General features: G+C 44.4%; 1 protein-coding gene across 1 annotated transcript; it reads right to left on the reverse strand.

The window, feature by feature from the left end:
- Window positions 1-13,650: 13,650 nt before the first annotated feature.
- On the reverse strand, window positions 13,651-19,231 carry cnpy3 (canopy FGF signaling regulator 3). Its single transcript, XM_062066879.1, has 6 exons — window positions 18,994-19,231; window positions 18,598-18,724; window positions 15,888-15,984; window positions 15,689-15,811; window positions 15,498-15,615; window positions 13,651-14,058 (listed from the first exon to the last, which is right to left on the reverse strand). Exons 1-6 carry the CDS (start codon window positions 19,100-19,102, stop codon window positions 13,823-13,825), a joined length of 810 nt encoding a protein of 269 aa, XP_061922863.1. The 5' UTR covers window positions 19,103-19,231; the 3' UTR covers window positions 13,651-13,822.
- Between the last annotated feature and the right edge of the window lie 3,404 nt (window positions 19,232-22,635).

The following is a 22,635-nucleotide window of genomic DNA, read 5'->3' on the forward strand; positions in this document are numbered from 1 at the left end:
TGGTGATCCCTCTGGATGCGGTATTCCAGACAGGATGTTGCGAGGCAGGCTATTTTTAGGGTACCTTTTCTAACCCCCTCCCCTACTGGGGTGAGCAGAGTGGATCCTGAATAGGGCTGCTCAGTCATGGGTGCAGCTGCCGAGAAGCTCTTCTACCTCAGTCCATGAGCTTAACGACTGAATCTAACACCCACCGCCTGTGTGCCAGGTTGTGGCTAGGGACTGCCAGACTTCACTGTCCTGCCCCCGTTACCACTTCCCGGTCGCCAAAGGACTTTGAAGTATCCGGGATGTAAAATGGATGGGTTCCCATTCGGGAGGACGCCTGCGCGTGACGTCTTTTAGCGTGGGGAGACTGATGCGCCTGCAGCCACCACACGGTCCTTGGCAGAGAGGGGCCTTGATCCAGTGGCATGGATCCATGACGACTAGAGACCACCCTCTGTTGCAGCCTTCATCCGCCTTCAGTGCCGTTGTGACATGCAGTGTCATCCTCCGCCACTTCCACCGTTGAGGTCTTATATCTATTTAACCCATAGATGGGGCAGTGGTTGGCGGACGCCAGGGCGTGTCCACACACTGGTGGTGTTAGGAAGGGATAGTAGTTCTTTTAGAGTTGGGACACGATGGACAGATTCCGGCCAGAGAATCCTTTAATCATCTTTATTGCTGAAAGGTAGATGTGAATGTGTGTGGTTTTGTGTGTGTGTGTGTGTGTGTGTGTGTGTGTGTGTGTGTGTGTGTGTGTGTGTGTGTGTGTGTGTGTGTGTGTGTGTGTGTGTGTGTGTGTGTGGTATTTAGTCGTCAACGCACACAAGGCTGGCTGCCACCACTGATTGAAACCGGCTATTCTGACAAAGACGTGCTTTAAAGGGGAAATGACGTCACAGATTGACCTATCAACCTAAATGCATAGGAACATTACAAAACTGGTTAAAGGCACAAAATAGGCTTTCGTACACAGCCGCCCCCAACTGTCCGTATGGCAGTTGAAACTAGAAGAAAGTCTATGAGGTAGTGTCCTCGTCATCAAGAGGTGGAAGCATGATCAGTCGGGCGACTGGGCGAAGGTAGGTGCGATTCTTCACTTGTATTCTGGCAGTCCAGACCCGTCCATCTGCTCCTGGATGTGTCTGAGTGATCCGTCCTACAGGCCACGATCCTCGGGGGAGTTGAGGATCCACTATCAAGACAACTTGACCAGCCAAAAGGGTCTTGCCATCGTTCCTCCACTTGTTACGTTCTTGCAGAAAATCCACGGCGGAAGGTGGGGATGAAGCACCAGCAACAGCCGCCCCATGAAGGGAGCTAGCTGTCTCTTGTAGAAGCTGTTTCCATGTGGAGAACTTACTGAAATCAGTAAGCTGAGTGGATGAAGCACAGGAAATAGTTCCAACGAAGGCGGATTTCCTTAGCTCTGTGGCATCCGGTTCCAGTTCAGATGAAGGCAAATTGGGCCACTCATTTTCTGGCAGGTAAAGGAAGTGCGGGCCCTTATTCCAGCGGTGCTCTTGGATCATTTCCTGCAGGGTGAGTCCACGAGTGATATCGTCTGCTGGATTATTCAGAGAATCAACATAACGCCACTGGGTGGGGTTTGTTAGGGTTTGAATTTCGGTGATGCGAGTCCCCACAAATACTTTGAAGCGACACGATTCTGATTTGATCCAGTGCAGTACGGTCGTTGAGTCTGACCATAGCGTGATGCGATCTGAAGGGACACCGAGCTCTGTCTCTATCACTTTGGCCAGCTGTGCTCCTGTAAGTGCAGCACTGAGCTCTAGTCGCGGGATGGACAGTTGCTTTTTCGGTGAAACTCGTGATCTGGCGAACACGAAAGACACATGGGTGTGCTGATTGTCATCTACTGACTGCATAAAGGCCACTGACCCATAGGCGCGCTCGGAGGCATCGCAGAAGATGTGAATATGTCTGGTTGAAATGGGAGTGTTCACAGTAAAAGGTACATAGGAACGGGGCACCTTAAATTGTTGTAAAGTGGGAATCTCACGTACCCAGGTTGACCACTTGTCAAGGAGATCTGCAGGCTGGATCTGGTCGTCCCAGTCGAGGTTGGACTTCCACATATCTTGGATGAGCACCTTACACCGAGTGGTAAATGGTACAATGAATCCTAGGGGGTCATAAAGCTTGGCCAGGACACTGTAGACATTTCGAAGAGTGGCAACTGATGATTCTGTTGTGTGACGGTTGAAACTTAGCGTGTCATTCAAACAATCCCAGCATAGTCCAAGAGTGGGTTCGTGGAGGTTATCACTTGCTTTGGATAACCACAGCTCACTAGTTGCTGATCGTGCATCAGGTGGTAGATGGGCCACAACTTCTGGCATGTTGCTAGCCCACTGTCGGATCTCGAAACCTCCCTTGCTAAGAAGTTCACGCAGAGTGTCAATGAGAGCTTTGGCTTCTTCAACCTTACTCAGACTGTGGAGGCAATTATCCACATAGAAGGAGTGCTCAACCACTTGCATGAGCAGAGAGTCTGGTGGCTCATAGTCCCTGACGTGCTGCTGTAAGGCGTACACTGCACAACAGGGGCTGCAGGTTGTTCCGAAAGGTAGGACCTGCCATTCAAAGATCTGCGCTCTAGATTCCCTGTCCATGTTCCGCCACAGGAATCGAAGGAGTGGTTTATCATGGTCAAGTAAGCGGATCTGGTGAAACATTGACTTGATATCCCCGCTTATGGCTATTGCATGACATCGGAACCGCAAGAGGACTCCAATCATAGTAGGGCCCAACGTTGGTCCAGGGAGGAGATGATCATTCAAAGACTGGCCATTGTAGAAGAAAGAACAGTTGAAGACCACTCTGTCTTTCCCATTGTGGTGCACCATATGATGTGGTACGTACCACGACTCAGTACTCTTTGCTGCCTCCTCTGAAGGAATCTCAGCAACGTATCCTGTTTTGATAAGTTTGTCCATCTCTCTACGATAAGAGGTTGCAAGGTGAGGGTCTTTGGCCAACCTGCGTTCAATGCTGCGCAAGTTTGGCATTACAGCATCTGAGGGTGCACATAGCATAGTGCTTGGCTGGCGACGTAACAGGGGTGTCGCGTAGCGCTGGATACCATCAACAGGTACACGCTTAGAGTCAGTCTGTAAAAGAGAGAGACCTTGTTGGTCTTGCTTGGAACGAGATGCAATCTTCTCGCTGACGTAAGGGAGAGTATCGATCTGCCAGAGACGTTCCACATTCTTGAAAAGTTCGGTATATGGGGATTCAGTGGTAACGTGCAGACAGGAAGGCTGATGGGAAGATGCATAAATCACAGACGGACCTTGTAGGGACCAGCCTAGGTTGGTACAGACTGCTATGGGGCCGCCAGATGGGCCTGCTCGCACCGGCTCTGTAGGAGCAAGAAGCTGGGACATATCAGAACCTATGAGGAGTAGCGGTTGCGCTCGATGGATAGGCAGCAAAGGAAGTTCTTTGAGGTGCTCGTAGCGTTTTTGGAGGGCCGCTACTGGATATGTGTGCTGAGATAGGCTCAGATTCTCAGCCGTGAAGGCATTTTTAATCCAATACTTCTTGCTTGGCTTGAAAATGGGAGAGACGTGAAGGCTGACTGACGAACCATTGAGCACTTTCACTTCTTGTTGAACAGTTCTCAGGTGAAGGGTTTCAGGATGCTTAGCAAGTTGTAGTTGCTCTACTGCATAGGGGAGGATGAGTGTTCTCTCAGAACCATCATCGAGCACAGCAAATGTCTCTAGAGTGCGGTCTCCATTTTGTAAGAGCACTTTAACAACTTTCAGCAAAACTCTTTGAGGGCTTCGAGGCTGTTCCAGGTAGACTGTGGGATTTTGGTTACTCATCATCAGGACTTGTTGAGATGACTCTTGGATCGTGTCATGCAGTACTGTGAGGTGAGTCTCTTTGCATAAGTTACAAGGGCGTTTAAGCGTACATGCTGCAGCTTTGTGGCCACGACCGCACTTCCAACATCTGTTACCTTCTTGGATCCACTTATTGATCTCACTGGTATTCAGTTTCTTGAAGTCCAGGCATGAGTTGAGGTAATGTTCCTTACTGTTGCAAAATGGACAATAAGGACTAGGTTTAAAGGGTTTTGACTTTGTCAGATTGGTGCTCTGGCTGCTACCAGTTTCACCAGAACATAAGAGAATTGATGCTGTCCTTTGTTTGGGCCATGGACTATTATAATCCCTCTTGGCAGGAGGAGGCCCCGGGTTGTAGAGGTGAGTGACTCGGCTGGCGAGGCGCTTAGCTTGAGCTTTAACTTGAAGCCAGGATGCCAGGTCGGGCAGGGTGTAAGTTTGGTTGGTACCTGGCTGTAGAATGCCTCGACAAAGACAGTATTCCATAAATCCGTCTCGGTGAGCAGGAGGCATTTTACTTATGAGGCGGTCAACGTGAGAACCACATTTGAGCTCGCATCCAAGGGGTCCCTCTAAAGTCCGCAGCATACCAACTAAGGTCTGAACTGAGAGAGCAAAGGTGTCGAAAGCTTCTGCATCCCCCACTCTGATGGCTGGTGAGTTCAGGATAGCTCCTAGTTCACTCTGTACTAGTTGTCTAGGCTGGCCATATTTGTCTTGTAGAGCCCCTAGCGCAGCCGTGTACGGGTTTGGGTCATACATGAATGACTTGGCTAACTGCAGAGCGTTAGGGAGTTTGAGCTGATTCAGTAGAACTTGATATTTATATTGCTCGCTCAGGTGAGGATGACTATTCATCAAGTTCTCTAACGCCATCTTGAGTAGGGCGAAATCACTTTCCCGGCCACTCTCAAACCTTGGAAGTACTGGTTTGGGAATGCCATAGGATGTAGCGATCAGCGTCTCGATGCCCGGGTAGGACCAGGGTGGTGCTGCCGGGGTAGGAGTAGCAGATGGTAATGTGTATTGAACATACTGCCCAGCAGCAGGAGGAGGTGCACCAGCTGGAACTGGTGGTTGTGGTACAGAAGTTTGCATGGTTTGTGGCACTGCGGCTGCATGTGTCATTGTTGATGCATAACTAGATGTGGGAATGACTGGCATATGTTGACTTGTGAAAGACACAGATGCAGGAGTTGTAGTGGGGGCTACTAAAGTCGGGACACAAGTTTGTGCACCTTGCACAGGAATGGGAATCGTTGTCAATGGCTGTGTAATCGGGATAGCGGCAGCGGATTTCATTGGAGTTATTGATGGGAGCTGAAGCATGTCAGCAGCGGGCGGAGCTGACGTTGTTGACATTGCATCATCTTCAGACTCCGACCGGAAAGACTTGACAATACGGGCAATGTGTAAGTCTTTCTCCAGTTTCTTTAAGCGTCTGCGCCGTTCCATTTCCCTTGCCATATTCTCCTTGGCAAGGTGAGCATCCTCTTGTAGTCTTTGTCCTTCTTTAGCTTGTGCATCCAATCTCTTAGCCTCCAAGTCAGCTTTCCTTTCCTCCTCTATTTCTTGCTGTAGGTCAGCAAGCTCCAAACCTTTAATTCGCTCCTCTAGGGCAGCTGTTTGAACATCCGGAATATTTTGGAGCAGTTGAAGCCCATGCGATCGCCGAGAGGATCGACGTGAAGAAGCAGATGACTGGTACTCTGACGCACTCCTAGCTCTGGTTGGCCTTGCTTCACCGTGTTGTCCTACTGGTAGTGAGGAGATTTGGGCAGCAGGCAGTTGAGAGGGAAGGAGGGTGACATCGTAAGGGGCCAAATGCTGTGGTAGTCGAATGTCTCTCTTTGGCCTGACAGAGGGCTGGTGATCAGCAGGTGATGACTCCATAGTGTCTGATGGTGGAACTCTCTCCGGCTCGAAGGACCAATGTTAGGAAGGGATAGTAGTTCTTTTAGAGTTGGGACACGATGGACAGATTCCGGCCAGAGAATCCTTTAATCATCTTTATTGCTGAAAGGTAGATGTGAATGTGTGTGGTTTTGTGTGTGTGTGTGTGTGTGTGTGTGTGTGTGTGTGTGTGTGTGTGTGTGTGTGTGTGTGTGTGTGTGTGTGTGTGTGTGTGTGTGTGTGTGTGTGTGGTGTTTAGTCGTCAACGCACACAAGGCTGGCTGCCACCACTGATTGAAACCGGCTATTCTGACAAAGACGTGCTTTAAAGGGGAAATGACGTCACAGATTGACCTATCAACCTAAATGCATAGGAACATTACAAAACTGGTTAAAGGCACACAATAGGCTTTCGTACAGGTGGGCCTGCACGCCTCGCCTCTGGGGCCCACTGCTGCTTCGAGATCCCCTACAGTTTAGCCTGTGTCCGCAAAGACGCAGTTTACCGTGTGTGGCCACGAGGAGGCACCCCAGGGGTCTTGGTGGTGGAGAGGCTTTGTACCAGCAGGAGGAGACTTACGCACTCGGCTCCTCTTTTCACTCACCCAGGGGCTAGCTGGCGGCGATAGCTGTAAGCAGAGAGTAGCAAGCACAGGCAGCATGCAGCATGCACTAACTACAAGCACCCATCCATCCATCCATCTTCTTCCGCTTATCCGAGGTCGGGTCGCGGGGGCAGCAGCCTAAGCAGGGAAGCCCAGACTTCCCTCTCCCCAGCCACTTCGTCTAGCTCTTCCCGGGGGATCCCGAGGCGTTCCCAGGCCAGCCGGGAGACATAGTCTTCCCAACGTGTCCTGGGTCTTCCCCGTGGCCTCCTACCGGTGGGACGTGCCCTAAACACCTCCCTAGGGAGGCGTTCGGGTGGCATCCTGACCAGATGCCCGAACCACCTCATCTGGCTCCTCTCGATGTGGAGGAGCAGTGGCTTTACTTTGAGCTCCTCCCGGATGACAGAGCTTCTCACCCTATCTCTAAGGGAGAGACCCGCCACCCGGCGGGGGAACTCATTTCGGCCGCTTGTACCCGTGATCTTGTCCTTTCGGTCATAACCCAAAGCTCATGACCATAGGTGAGGATGGGAACGTAGATCGACCGGTAAATTGAGAGCTTTGCCTTGCGGCTCAGCTCCTTCTTCACCACAACGGACCGATACAGCGCCCGCATTACTGAAGACGCCGCACCGATCCGCCTGTCGATCTCACGAACCACTCTTCCCTCACTCGTGAACAAGACTCCGAGGTACTTGAACTCCTCCACTTGGAGCAAGATCTCCTCCCAAACCCGGAGATGGCACTCCACCCTTTTCCGGGCGAGAACCATGGACTCGGACTTGGAGGTGCTGATTCTCATCCCAGTCGCTTCACACTCAGCTGCGAACCGATCCAGTGAGAGCTGAAGATCCTGGCCAGATGAAGCCATCAGGACCACAAAAAGCAGAGACCTAATCCCGCAGCCACCAAACCGGATCCCCTCAACGCCTTGACTGCGCCTAGAAATTCTGTCCATAAAAGTTATGAACAGAATCGGTGACAAAGGGCAGCCTTGGCGGAGTCCAACCCTCACTGGAAACGTGTTCGACTTACTGCCGGCAATGCGGACCAAGCTCTGACACTGATCATACAGGGAGCGGACCGCCACAATCAGACAGTCCGATACCCCATACTCTCTGAGCACTCCCCACAGGACTTCCCGAGGGACACGGTCGAATGCCTTTTCCAAGTCCACAAAGCACATGTAGACTGGTTGGGCAAACTCCCATGCACCCTCAAGGACCCTGCCGAGAGTATAGAGCTGGTCCACATTTCCACGACCAGGACGAAAACCATACTGTTCCTCCTGAATCCGAGGTTCGACTATCCGGCGTAGCCTCCTCTCCAGCACACCTGAATAGACCTTACCGGGAAGGCTGAGGAGTGTGATCCCACGATAGTTAGAACACACCCTCCGGTTCCCCTTCTTAAAGAGAGGAACCACCACCCCGGTCTGCCAATCCAGAGGTACCGCCCCCGATGTCCACGCGATGCTGCAGAGTCTTGTCAACCAAGACAGCCCCACAGCATCCAGAGCCTTAAGGAACTCCGGGCGGATCTCATCCACCCCCGGGGCCTTGCCACCGAGGAGCTTTTTAACTACCTCAGCAACCTCAGCCCCAGAAATAGGAGAGCCCACCACAGATTCCCCAGGCACTGCTTCCTCATAGGAAGACGTGTTGGTGGGATTGAGGAGGTCTTCGAAGTATTCCCTCCACCGATCCACAACATCCGCAGTCGAGGTCAGCAGAACACCATCCTCACTATACACGGACGGCTTCGAAGCGATTCCGGACCACCATCCGCCGCCTCAGGAAGGGGAAGCAGTGCACTATCAACTACAAGCACTTCTGTCACAAATCTAACGCACTGACGCATCACACGCACCCTGTGCGTGAGCACTCACACCACACACACACACGCACGCACGCACGCACGCACGCACGCACGCACGCACGCACGCACGCACGCACGCACGCACGCACACACACACACACACCACACACACACACACACACACACACACACACACACACACACACACACACACACACACATTCCTGTATTTCTTACCTTCTTGAGACCTCCCTACCTCTTTAGGACCACCCTTTCTAGATATATAAAGATTTATATTTACATTAATAATATATACATACTATGTACATATAAAAAAGGTAAGCTTTTAGTTTTTTGTTTGTTTTTTTGTAATTTTTTTAATCTTTTAATTTTTTTAGTTTTTAATCTTCATTATTTACTTCAAATGATTAAAGTATGTCTCTATATACATCTTTTTTTTAATACATTTTGGCCAAAGGGGGCGCATTTGGATTTCTTACACACACTTGTTTTTACATATGTTGGCCACAGGGGGAGCACTTCAATTATTATTATTATTATTTTTTTTTTTACTCACACACTTGTTATTTCATATGTTGACTTGAGGGGGAGAACTTTTAAAACCGACACACAGTCAATTTGAAAAATCCCTCCTTTTTGGGACCACCCTAATTTTGATCGATTTCCCCACCAGGGGTGCAAATGAGATCTCTTTTTTTTAATTTTTGCAATGTGCTTAAGTCGGATGACAAACGAGTCACTGACCACAGATGGCCCCTGCGCTGCACATTGGGCAACCCAGCTGTAGAAGCTAACTGTTAATGGCCACTATAGTCTTAGTACCGTAGTGTATTTCTTCATCCTATGGTCACATATGGAACGCGTGTCGTCTTACGTCAGCACCGGAAGTCGTACAATCAGCTGTTCACCGGGCGGGTTTTCCGGGGATGAATAGAGAAGTCCTTCTTTAGCTGCTGTCTGGTTTTATCATATATTGCTGCCTTTGCACCTGTCAATGTTTAGAATAGAATAGAATAGAGTTTTATTGTCATTATAACAGTGAACAGGTTCAAAGAACAACGAAATTGAAGCAGATCCCCTAAGGTGCATACACAATATTTGAGTAATATAAATAGTAAAAAAAGATAAAAAAGAAGATATGTATCATATATATGTATATATCCACACACATGCGCATATCCATTCATATGCATATATATACGTACATATACACATACAACATTATTGCACATTATAGTCCGAAAAAATAAAAAGACATGACACATGAGGACATGACGGACACATTGTGCTCAGTCAGGCCTGTTTAATGCTACTATGGCTCTTGGGTAAAAACTGTTTTTTAGTCTACTTGTGCCTGCTTTTAGCACCCTATAGCGTCTGCCCGAGTGTAGCAGTTCTAGATGGCAGCCCAGGTTGGGATGGGTCTTTCAGGATGCTCTGTGCTTTCCTGAGACAGCGGGAGCTGTACAGGTCAGCCAGGGAGGGGAGGGGGCATCCGATTTTTACGACCCTCTGGAGAGCCGTTTACTTTTGTATGCACATTAAATCAACCAAAAATCCTGACTTTGGAGCAATGTTCACGGACTCTAGTATTTGGCTCTCTATTAGATGCAATGGTTTTCCGTATTAGGACCATGATTTCGGTCCTAACTTGTTCACCGGTCCTCATATGGAAGGTACTTTTCCTTGTTGACCTACTCAGTGGCCTAGTGGTTAGAGTGTCCGCCCTGAGATCGGTAGGTTGTAAGTTCAAACTCCGGCCGAGTCATACCAAAGACTATAAAAAAAATGGGACCCATTACCTCCCTGCTTGGCACTCAGCATCAAGGGTTGGAATTGGGGGTTAAATCACCAAAATGATTCCCGGGCGTGGCACCGCTGCTGCCCACTGCTCCCCTCACCTCCCAGGGGGTGAACAAGGGGATGGGTCAAATGCAGAGGACAAATTTCACCACACCTCGTGTGTGTGTGACAATCATTGGTACTTTAACTTTAACTTTAACTTAACTTGATGTCTCAAGAAGAGTAGAAATACAAGAACACACACACGGTAACAAAGCACACACTCCCAGAGAACATAGCGATGGATCGCCATCCAAATGATTATCAGTTCTAATTGTTTTTAAAGAAAAGGCTGCTTGTCTTTGTGATACAAAAGAGGACAGGAAGGAGGTGTGATCATGTCTGCTCGGCTATCATTTCACAGCCTAAATGTGCAAAGGTCAGCTGTTATTAATGGCAGGCCCTGAGGAGTGTGTGTGTGTGTGTGTGTATGCTAATGTTTGCCAGTGTGGAGGCTTGCATGTCACACCTTTCTGCTCCAAATGCCATGTAGCTCGCCATTAGCACCTTAGCGTATTAGCGTTCACGCCGCACGCTTTCCTCCATGCACACACAAAGTGTTTGCAAAGTAGACTGTCCTTAATGCCATGAGTTAGTTAGAGATAGTTGTCGTATTAATCTGTCCAATGAGGATATAATGAGCAAGAATGAATGGTATTGTGGGGATGTTTTTAACGTCTCACAAGCAAGTCTTTTGGAGCGAGGAAGGCGTCCCGCTGATAACGTAACGCCAAATGTCACTCGGTTCTGCTCCGCTTGGTGCGCTCTAAAAGGACAGCAAATGTAGCGTGCAGTAGTAGAACCCATGGCCGACGGATGCGGAGTTTGTTTGTGTGCGACCGCTGACAAAATGGCTGCCGTGTCGCCAATTTGACGCCTGTTGACCTTCCTGGAGTGAGGAGAAAGAAGATGAATGAAGGTGCTTCTGGCCTCGGCCTCACGCTAACTCTTTTTCTTCGACTTTCACCTCAAAAGGAAGCAAAGAAAACAAAAATGGATCACAGTTAGCGCTGACGTGTCTGCTTTTTTTGTTGTTGGTATTCATTCAACTTCTTTAAACTTCTTTTTTATACGAATGTGGTGTTTTATTCGAAACATAAAATGGCTTTTATAGTAATTTGTTCCAATCAGTTTACATTAACACATTGACTTCTTCTTTGAATGTCATTTTACCATTTACAGTATCGTCACCCTCTGCTGCCCCACAGTGGCCAAAACGTTAACTGCAATTTTATTTGCTGTTAACGTTTTTTTTAATGAGAAAACTGCCCCAGATAAAGCATGTGTATGTGTGTGTTAGGGTTGTACGGTATACCGGTATTAGTATAGTACCGTGATACTAATGAATCATATTCGGTACTATACCGCTTCTGACGCCATGGGTGGATCTACACCTAACATCCACTGTAATGATAACAAATTACAGTAGCGTATCTAGACGATACTACTATGATTATGTCTTTCGATTTTTTAAAATTTATATAATGTTTATAAACTCAGGAAATATGTCCCTGCACACATGTGGACTTTGAATAAGACCAATGTATAATCCTGGAACGACTTGGTATCGGATTGACACCCACATTTGTGGTATCATCCAAAGCTAATGTAAAGTATCCAAAAAACAGAGGAATAAATTATTACATTTTAACAGAAGTGTAGATAGAATATGTTAAAAGAGAAAGTAAGCAGATATTAACAGTTAATGAACAAGTAGATTAATAATTCATTTTCTACCACTTGTCCTTAACAATGTTGACAAAATAATAGAACGGAAAATGACACAATATGTTACTGCATATGTCAGCAGACTAAATTAGGAGCCTTTGTTTGCTTACTTACTACTGAAAGAAAAGTTGTCTTGTATGTTCAATATTTTATTTAAGAACAAACTTGCAATAAGAAACATGTTTAATGTACCGTAAGATTTTTTTGTTAAAATTAAGCCAATAATGCAATTTTTTGTGATCCCCTTTATTTAGAAAAGTATCAAAACGTATCGAAACAGTTTTGGTACCGGTACCAAAATATTGGTATCGGGACAACACTAGTGTGTGTCACAATGACAACACTCTTTCTGCTTATAGTGTGCAGTCTGTGTTCCTTCATAAATGACACACTTTATGCCTAAATTCAGGACAGATTGTCAAAAGAGAAACAAAAGATTTGCAGTCATGTTGTTTAAGATATAATATACATTTAATAATAGCTAAAGAAGTGGAAATTACATTGTGTTGTTAACGTAGTAATAAAAGACAAATTAAATTAAATAGAAATACATGTAGTGTTCATACGTAGTGAGGCAACACAAATACAATACAAATGGTCAATGCTATCAGGGACTGCTATTACCGACGGACACTATCCGCCTTCCTGCCTGTTTGCCTGCTCATCCTGTTTTGTGATGTTGTGCCTGAGCCTTTTGTTGCAGTGCCTTTTTGTTTTATTGGCAGTATAGTTTTTGTTTTCAGAATCATTGACAGTGTGGACAATAAAAGACTTGTCACACTCACCACTCTTGTCCTCTGCACTTTTTTAGGATCCACCTCAGTAAGCCACGAAATATACACATCATGTCCCGCTGGGTAGCAACTTAAACAACTTTTTTTGGAAGTGTTGTGAACGCAGCACCCTTGGACGAATGTCCGCGTGTGAAAGTGCCATTCATATAAAACTTGCGGGCCGCACTAACATTAATCTTTCATATTAAGGTGGGGGCCACAAAATACCGTCTCAGGGGCCACAAGTTTTAGACCCCTTCTCTAAAACATAATAATAATGATAATGGATTTCTATCAACTAGATTCACTCCACAGTCACACAAATGTGATGGTAAGCTACATTTGCCCTGAGGTCAACTGAGAGAAGCGTGGCTGCGTGGCCCCTCCGACCACCACCTACTGTATCATTCATTCAGCAGTGTGCATGCGCGACACATGCGGTATGATGTCGCATTGTTAAAAACAAACTCTACTCCCATCCAGTGGTGATAATGTGACATGATTACAGCCTACACAGAGCTGCTTTATTTTTGTATAATGTTGTCTATTTTACAGTATGTGCATACTTAAGGAACCCCTTGAAGATGTTTTGGGTATTCTTGTAGATTAAACTGATGAAAGTAACACATCTTCGCTCTCGCACCAACGCTCTGTGTAAAACGGTATGTTGTTGCATTGTTAAAAACAAATTCTGGCTCCCTCTTGTGGTGATAATGCAACACTACACTACAGTCCAGCGCACTGCTTTATTGTACAACGTATTTATTTAATGTGTATATTTCACAGTATTTATTTACTTAATGGACCCATTGGATATAGTTGTTTTTCTTGTATATTAAAACTGATAAAAGCAACAAACTTTACTTGCTTTATTTATTTGTTATACTGTACTAGTAAGTTACCATAATGAATATCACAATAAAATAATGAATAATAAAATCCATCCATCTATCCATTTTTCTACCGCTTGTCCCGTTCGGGGTCGCGGGGGTGCTGAAGCCTAGCTCAGCTAATCAATTTCAAAAATAAAAATGATGGATATTGAAGTAAATTGACGCCTAAAATAAAATAAACCATGAGTGTGTTTAAAACATTTTATTGTCTGGCAGCATAATATCACACAAACATTCAAACAAAGCAACAAAAATCAGTATAAACACACACACACACACACACACACACACACACACACATACACACACACACACACACACACACACACAGTTCCTGCAGTTCTGTGGATTCCTCAGAAAGTTCATTCATATATTTCCCCTCACAGCTCAGTCTTCACTCCAGACAGAGACACCTGAGGCTGAACGTCCTCTTCTGACAACCCCCCTTCCTCTGTCTTGTCTACAGGGGCTTTGCTCCTCTTCTTCTTTTTCTTCTTCTGGCTGTCTGTTCCCCTGTCTCCTTCCTGGTTCTGCTTCTTCTTCTTCTTCTTCTTGTCTTCTGCCATGGCTGCCTGGTCCCCCTTCTTCTTGGGTTTCCATGCCTCCTGCAGGCAGGCTGGACAAAAACACAGGTCAGCCTGGGGACATGGTTAAACAGAGTTGTGTGCAACGAGAGTATGGCCAACTAAGCAACAGGCGCCATGACTGCTACCAAGGGCGTGTGCGGCTGTGCCCAGATGCATGCAATTGCTGTTGTTTTGACGTTTAAGTTTTTCTGACGAAATAAACCAAAATAATACCCTTTATATACTCCAGCTCATAAACTTAGAATAAAACATCCTCTGATTTTGTTAAAGTATAATTTTGCGGCCAAATTTTATGCACTTTGCTGCTGCATTCCTGCAGTGTTTTGTCACCAGCAGGCACTCTTAACACGCAACCGACGGCGCAATAACAGAAATACACAGAAACAATAACTTATTACCCTCATTTTGCCAAAATCCCCATTAGCTTTGAAAAATCATGAATTGTGTGTGAAGTATGCCAACTGTGGTGTCTGCCTGCAATGAATCATTGTATGTATCACTCATTATGTATTATTCTAACTGATCTTTCTTTTTTGTATCATTGTAAGTAAATAAGTGTACTTTTGTACTTATTTCCCCATATTTCTGCAAAATAACTGGTAATAATGGCGAGCAGTAGAGAATATGGAGTGATTTTTGGTTCAGAGCATATTTTGCTTTATTCATTATTGAGGCATTTCTTGCCACTTTATGTTGTTTATTTTTTATGATATTACACTCAAACTTGGTCTATTTGTGGTGTGTTTGACTTTCTCTTCTACTGTTACCAAATTGCAATATTATTGTTATTGTTTGTATTAGCTTCTGTGGGTTCTGTCCTGAACAAAACGCAGGTGTTGTTGGGTGTTGACCTCGCACAACACCCGGTAATCGCTGGCTCTCCAGTGTTGAGGGCGAACCTTCACCTCCCAAACTTGTCTTCTTTTCGAGTTTTGGACGTGAAACCTTTTCACAATTCTCACGGCTGGAGCAGCCCCATGCTGCACAACGGTGCATTTTTACACATCAAAAAACTAACGAGGAAGTGTTGCAAATACATAGAATTACAAAACCTCAAAGTTAGTAGCAGTCAAGGTGCCCTATAGTCACGTGAGTGCCTTTGAAACAATCATTGAGGACATCACCTTAAACCGAGTTGGCCATACTCTCTTTATACAAGACTGGGTTTGCCTAATCTAGTGCTTCTCAAATATTTTCTGTTATGTCCCCCCCTAGGAAGAATAAAATATTTTGTGCTCTCCACCGTGACTATAAATAGTGTAATTTGTCTATAAAATGGTTATAATTATACCTCTGTATAACATTGTAAGACTATTAACATTAAAGTAACAACACACCAGTCTTTCCTCGTCTCCCACCGTGGTTACAGTGAAGCCAAGCACTACATACGCTTCATCATATTCTGCTACGGCCACGAGGTCACTATTTGAGAAGGACTGGTAATCAATCGTGTGTGTGTGTGTGTCACCTGCATCCTTTCCTTTGAGCACATGCTTTTCACACAAGTATGTGGTCAGGTCTTCTTCCTGGCTGCCTTTATACCAGTCTTCAATCACGTCCTCATACTGCTCCACCAGCACGTCACACTGACACACACACCAACACATGTTACAAATACTGGTTATGTGTTTGTGTGTGTGTGAGTAAGATATAACACACCCTCTTCTTGAGGTCAGCCACCTCTGCTGACGTTTCATTCCACAACTCATATGGAATGTCCATCACCACATTTACACCTTTATTGACTAGACCGTGGAGGGTTGAGAAGGTCTCTGACATGCCCTGCACACACACACGCACACGCACACATTTTTAGAGTGAGCTAATAAACACAGAGTTACCTTGAAGCGTGACTAACTTTGGCGAATCGGTTGCTGCCAGTTCTCTCTTTGTGCAGGTTGTACTCCAACAGCCGCTGACACACGTTTTCCACGACCTCTATGAAGCGCAGGTCACTGTGGAAAGATGAAACTTGCAGATGAGGCTGACCTTTGACCTCATTCAACAGCCATCAGGTATCTTTCTAAGAGTGTATGTTTGACATGTTCAACTGACACACACACACACACACACACACACACACACGCACGCACGCACGCACGCACGCACGCACGCACGCACGCACGCACGCACACACACACACACACACACACACACACACACACACACACACACACACACACACACACACACACACACACACACACACACACACACACACACACACACACACACACACACACACACAGGCAGTGTCTCAAGTACCACACCATCAGGAACTAAGATACTTAATAAACGCATACTTATCTCTGAGTTTAGGGCTCTCGTCCACACACAGGCGCATACCTCTGTCTTAAAAGACGCAGACTTTAACAAAGGCTGGCCAAAGTGTAGAGATCCAAAACTCTCCGCTGCGCGTATGCGTGTACACGGCACAGACGGAGACTTGTGATGACGTCACAGTTGTGTGCTGTCATTTCCAAGCTCAACAACATTGCTGAGAGGACTTAATGTATGTTTGAACGTAAATATGCTGCTATTTTCACTCAACAGTAATAAAACAGACACATCAAAATGGGCTTTGCGACACTCCCACCAGCGCGAATGACAGTCAGCTGTTTTGGATACGATTGCTGTGGAACCTCCACCTGATGTCCTAGTTTAATGACAAATCATGAAGATTAAAGTTAAAGTACCACTGATAGTCACACACACACTGAAATTACCCTCTGCATTTGACCCATCCCCTTGTTCCACCCCCTGGGAGGTGAGGGGAGCAGTGAGTAGCAGCAGTGGCCGCGCTCGGGAATCATTTTGGTGATTTAACCCCCAATTCCAACCCTTGATGCTGAGTGCCAAGCAGGGAGGTAATGGGTCCCATTTTTATAGTCAACTTACGTGTGTTGCTTCCAGTTTTGTAGATGGAGCTGGATGCGACCATGCTCGTGCGTAAAAAGCAACCAAGTAACTAAAAAAAACATGATGTACCATCCTCCTTGTAGTGTGTACTGATGTTAAAGACAATATACACTTCATTGCACATGTACATATCACTATATCGATGATTAAATGCTTTATAATTTCCTTAAACATGCAAAATGGTTTCCTTGGCTCATTAGTGCGTGCTGATTTTAGAAATAATGTAGACTTGACTTGACTGCACATGTAATACATCACCCTGTTGCTGATTAAACATGTTATAATTCTATGAGTGTTGGGTTTCAGCTAACCTGACTCTCACCAGATTCTTGTAGTTCGCTGAGCTCCACACAAGGGTTTGGGATCGAGGGCATTGCAAACTCCTTCCAGATAGCAAAAAATAATGAACCAATCAGGATTGCCGGGCGGGATTTCATAGATGTGACGTAGCGCCGAAGCGACTGTTTGATTCAAACAACAATGGCGGCACGCAACTGTAGCTCCGTCGTGTGCTGACATTGATTCTGCTATTGCAACTGTTTTGTTGAATCTATCGAATATTAATTCTTTAAAAGATGAACAGAAAACGGTTTTGAAGGCATTTATTGGTGGCAAGGATGTTTTGGCTCTTCTTCCGACCGGGTTTGAATTTCCCAGCGTCGCTCACATCAGCGTCACGGGTTGATTTGGATGTGAGTGGTTGAAGTAGCACGTCATTCAGGATAACGGACAAGTGGTTTATCCAATCACATACAATGACTTTTGTGGTTTGGTGGTAGCGGGGGTGTATAATGTAGCCCGGAAGAGTTAGGGCTGCAAGGGGTTCTGGGTATTTGTTCTGTTGTGTTTATGTTGTGTTACGGTGCGGATGTTCTCCCGAAACGTGTTTTTCATTCTTGTTTAGTGTGGGTTCACAGTGTGGCGCATATTAGTAAGAGTGTTAAAGTTGTTTAAACGGGCACCCTCAGTGTAACCTGTATCGCTGTTGAACAAGTATGCCTTGCAGTCACTTTTGTGTGTCTGCAGAAGCCGCATACAACATATGACTGGGCTGGCAAGCTAATTGTGCAGGTTGTAGAGGGCAGTATAAGCAGTGCCATCATAGCACGCCCTTATTATTGTTTATTGGGTGAAAATCAGCAGACATTCGAGAGAATAGTTGCTCTGAAATTCGGGAGTGTCCCGGAAAAATTGGGAGGGTTGGCAGGTGTGATGCTGTCAAGCAGCATTCATATAAAACTTGCGGGCCGCACTAACATTACATTTTCAGGTTTATACATAGCACAAAGCAAAAAAAAACTTTGTATGCAGTGTTATTTTATTTTAAATTTCAAAAGAGTTTTGTGGCTCCCATTGTTTTCTTTATTTTGTGAAACGGGTCAAAATGGCTCTTTGAGTGGTAAAGGTTGCTGACCCCTGGTCTATTATATCATAATAAACATAATAGGAGGTGTAATGCCATCAAGTCAGCTGTTGCTGCTTTTTTCTGGCTTCTGATTGGACAACATGTGCATGATAGCAGGTGTATGCGTTTAAGTGTAGACATGGACAGTTATAAAACTACACTTGTGTGGATGGAGATTGTTTTAACCCTGTGTTCGTGTGGACATGGCCTAAGTACACACCAGTGTACTTATTGAAGTACTTACGACTTGACGTATTTGATTGGCGGCGCTCCCTTGCTGTCGATGAATCGATAGTTTCTGTCGATGACTTCTTTAGTCTTTCCAGTTTCTTCAAACGCTGACTTCATCTCGATGCTGACAAACTTGCACACTGAAGACACACACTCGCTAGTATCAATAATATATTTTTTACCCATACAGTATAGCCATTGCCATATTTGAAAGTGTTCTTCCTTTCATTTGGTTATTGGCTTATAGACAACGATGTGCATTGTTTGGAAGCATGCAGGTCATCCTTTTTAGATATGACATATGCCGGTGACAGTTGTCTAATATGTCATCATTATTACTATATTATAACTAGTGTTGCTCTTACTATGTTATAATCAAAATATTGTGTAATAATCACTAGTCCGCTACCTTCACAATTGTCCGGAAGATGAACCCATTCATCGTCGCCGTCGTTCTTCTTCTCCGCTCCAGCCGCAGCAATGATGAAGAAAAGCCAAATGTGAGCGACTAAATTCATCACAGCGCCTTTAATGATGCTACAGTTGTACTTCAACGTTTAGAAACAAGATTTTGTCGTGTCTTCTCGTTCTCTAGATCATCGCAGATGAGACCACTTCCGCCTTCTAGGTCCTCGTCGACCAATAAGAGAGCAAGAAGTGGCACAATCTGGACCAATGAGAACCAAGGGGGAAAAAAAGCTCCATTCGTGGAGCAGTTTCTATTTCATCCACAGGAGGGCGCCTTGCGCACATATTTAACGAAATCGTTCATCAACACTTTAAAAAATATTTTAGGTTATATCGGACCGCGGTATATACATTTACTGTCACCCAATAATGTGTAATTATTCCAAAAACACTGAAAAACACACGTTTATAATAACTATTAGTATGCACTTTGTTCCGTAAGGCGCGAACTTTGACAGTGTAGCCCTGTCCCAAATAGATTACTTCCATTGCGTATTTACCGGAAATTACGTTAGTAATAGTTGATAGGTTTCAGTAACTTTTCAGTTACTGATCACTATGGCAGGGCATCTGTCGCTTCATCCTGGCCAATATTCATGACACATTTGTGCCTTGTATTAAATATGTGCTATTTGCATTTACATTGTATGAAAAAAATTTTTTTAAAGGAATTTTACCTTTGCAAACTCATTATACTGTTGGCTAAGTTTTATATTCATAAATGTAAGTTTCTCAATACCCGACCTGTTTTTTGTGCCTTTAAAAAAGATTTAGAACTCTACATTAAAACACTCTCTACCCCTAACAACCAAAAAGCTGTTAAAACGATGATGATGTGTTCCAAATTTAAGTTATTTACTGAGATTGAGTGAGCCTATGGCTTTGCACTTTGTTTATTATATATATATATATATATATATATATATATATATATATATATATATATATATATATATATATATATATATATATATATATATATATATATATATATATATATACTGTATATATATTGCATTCTATTTTAGTTACTTTGAATTTGAATTTACAACCCCCTGGCGCTGTTTTGTACTGTTTTGTACTGTTTTTGAACTTACTTTGATTATTATTTTCAACTGTTTGTAAATGTTGAAATTTATAAATAAAGGTTTATATAAAAAAATATATATATAAAAAAATAAATACCACTTTTCAGTGACTGAAACCATTTGAGTTTCTGATATGTAGTAGTCTAAATGGCGATGGCTGTCTTTCCATATGCGCACTTCCATACTTACAAATAGTATTCTGAGTGTAAAAGTGTTCCAACCATATAAGACAGGGGTCCCCAAACTTTTTGACTCCGGGGCCGCATTTGGGTAAAACAATTTGGCTGGGGGCCGCGCTATGTATAAATATACAGGGGCGCCGAAAAGGGGGGGTAAAAGAGACGGATTCTAGGGGCCCATGATGGAGGGGGGCCCAGAGAGGCCCCTAATGATGATGAAATTATAATACAAGGGTCCCTGCAAAGATTATTTTCATGGGGCCCAAAATCCCTAGCAGCGCCCCTGTATATATATATATATTATATATATATATATATACATATATATATATATATATATATATATATATATATATATATATATATATATATATATATATATATATATATATATATATATATATATATGTATGTAAATGTGTGTGTGTGTATATATGTATATGTATATGTAAATGTGTATATATGTGTGTGTATATATGTATATGTCTATGTATAATGCCCTCGTAGCCCTCTCAGAAGAGGACCTACAGTGCACTCTGTCTGCTTTTGCTAAGGCATACAAACAGCTTGGTCTTGCCATCAATATAAAGAAAACCCAAATCCTCCACCAATCACCACCAAACAGTAGTGCGCCTGTCCTGCCCCCAAACCTCTCAATTGACAAAATCCGACTGGAAAATGTGGACCACTTCCAATATCTCGGGAGCCTCCTGTCATCTAAAGCTGTCATTGACGATGAAATTCACCACCGCCTCAGCTGTGCCAGTGGGGCCTTCTCAAGGCTGAGGAAGCGAGTCTTCGAGAACCGTGACCTCCAAGCAAAGACCAAAATCCTGGTCTACAAAGCAGCCGTGCTCCCCACCCTTCTGTATGGGTTTAGAAGCCTGGACCACCTACAGCAGGCACTTAAAGGCACTCGAGACCTACCATCATAGATGTCTCAGAAAAATCCTCAGGATCAGCTGGGAGGACCGACGCACCAACACCAGCGTCCTGGAGGAGGCTGGCTTGCCCACCATCACTGCCACGATTGCCCAAAACCAACTTAGATGGACTGGCCATGTAGTCCGCATGCCTGACTCTCGCCTCCCAAAACAAGTTCTTTATTCACAGCTTGTTGAAGGGAAACGGGCCCCGGGAGGTCAAAAGAAGAGATTTAAGGATAACATCAAGGCAAACCTGACAAAGTGTCGCATAGACCTTAAGTCTTGGGAAATCAAGGCAACAGACAGAACGATGTGGAGAAACCTTGTCCGTGAGGGTGCCGCGCAATATAATGACGACCTCCGCCATGCTGCACAAGACAAGCGCAGACTAAGAAAGGAGAGAGCATCCATCAAGCAGGCCCAACCCAAACCCACCACCACTACATTCTCTTGTCCACATTGCCCCAGAATAATCGGGTCCAGAATCGGCCTCTACGCCCACCTGAAGACCCACAAGGACCAGGAAGGAGGACAGTCATACTCGACCACGAGTGACCGCCGATAATGATGATGATGTCTATGTATATGTATATGTCCATGTATATATATATATATGTGTGTATATATGTATATATACTGTATATGTATATGTGTATATATGTGTATGTATGCATATGTATATGTGTATATATGTATGTGTCTATATGTGTGTATATATATATATCCATCCATCCATCCATTTTCTACCGCTTATTCCCTATATATATATATATATATATATATATATATATATATATATATATATATATATATATATATATATATATATATATACATTTTCATACATATATATTCCTCGCGCACTAATTGACTTAAAGGCCTACTGAAATGATTTTTTTTAAATTTAAACGGGGATAGCAGATCCATTCTGTGTGTCATACTTGATCATTTCGCGATATTGCCATATTTTTACTGAAAGGATTTAGTATAGAACAACGATGATAAAGTTCGCAACTTTTGGTCGCTGATAAAAAAAAGCCTTGCCTATACCGGAAGTAGCGTGATGTCACAGGAGGAAGGATTCCTCACAATTCCCTGTTGTTTACAATGGAGCGAGAGAGATTCTGACCGAGAAAGCGACGATTACCCCATTAATTTGAGCGAGGATGAAAGATTTGTGGATGAGGAACGTTTGACTGAAGAACTAGAGAGGCAGTGCAGGGTGTATCTTTTTTCGCTCTGACTGTAACTTAGGTACAAGGTCTCATTGGATTCCACACACTCTCCTTTTTCTATTGTGGATCACGGATTTGTATTTTAAACCACCTCAGATACTATATCCTCTTGATAATGAGAGTCGAGAACGCGAAATGGACATTCACAGTGACTT

This window comes from Entelurus aequoreus, linkage group LG12, assembly GCF_033978785.1.
Source record: "Entelurus aequoreus isolate RoL-2023_Sb linkage group LG12, RoL_Eaeq_v1.1, whole genome shotgun sequence".
NCBI classification, from domain to species: Eukaryota; Metazoa; Chordata; class Actinopteri; order Syngnathiformes; family Syngnathidae; genus Entelurus; species Entelurus aequoreus.

What these genes read in the sequence shown, in the direction of transcription:
- cnpy3 (XM_062066879.1), bottom strand. Translation starts at nt 19,102, where the DNA reads ATGAATTTAGTCGCTCACATTTGGCTTTTCTTCATCATTGCTGCGGCT. An exon ending in CCAATCAAATACGTCAAGTC is followed by an intron (nt 15,985 to 18,597) that starts GTAAGTACTTCA and finishes ATCTTTCCACAG; the next exon opens with TGACCTGCGCTTCATAGAGG. An exon ending in GCTCAAAGGAAAGGATGCAG is followed by an intron (nt 14,059 to 15,497) that starts GTGACACACACA and finishes GTTTTTGTCCAG; the next exon opens with CCTGCCTGCAGGAGGCATGG.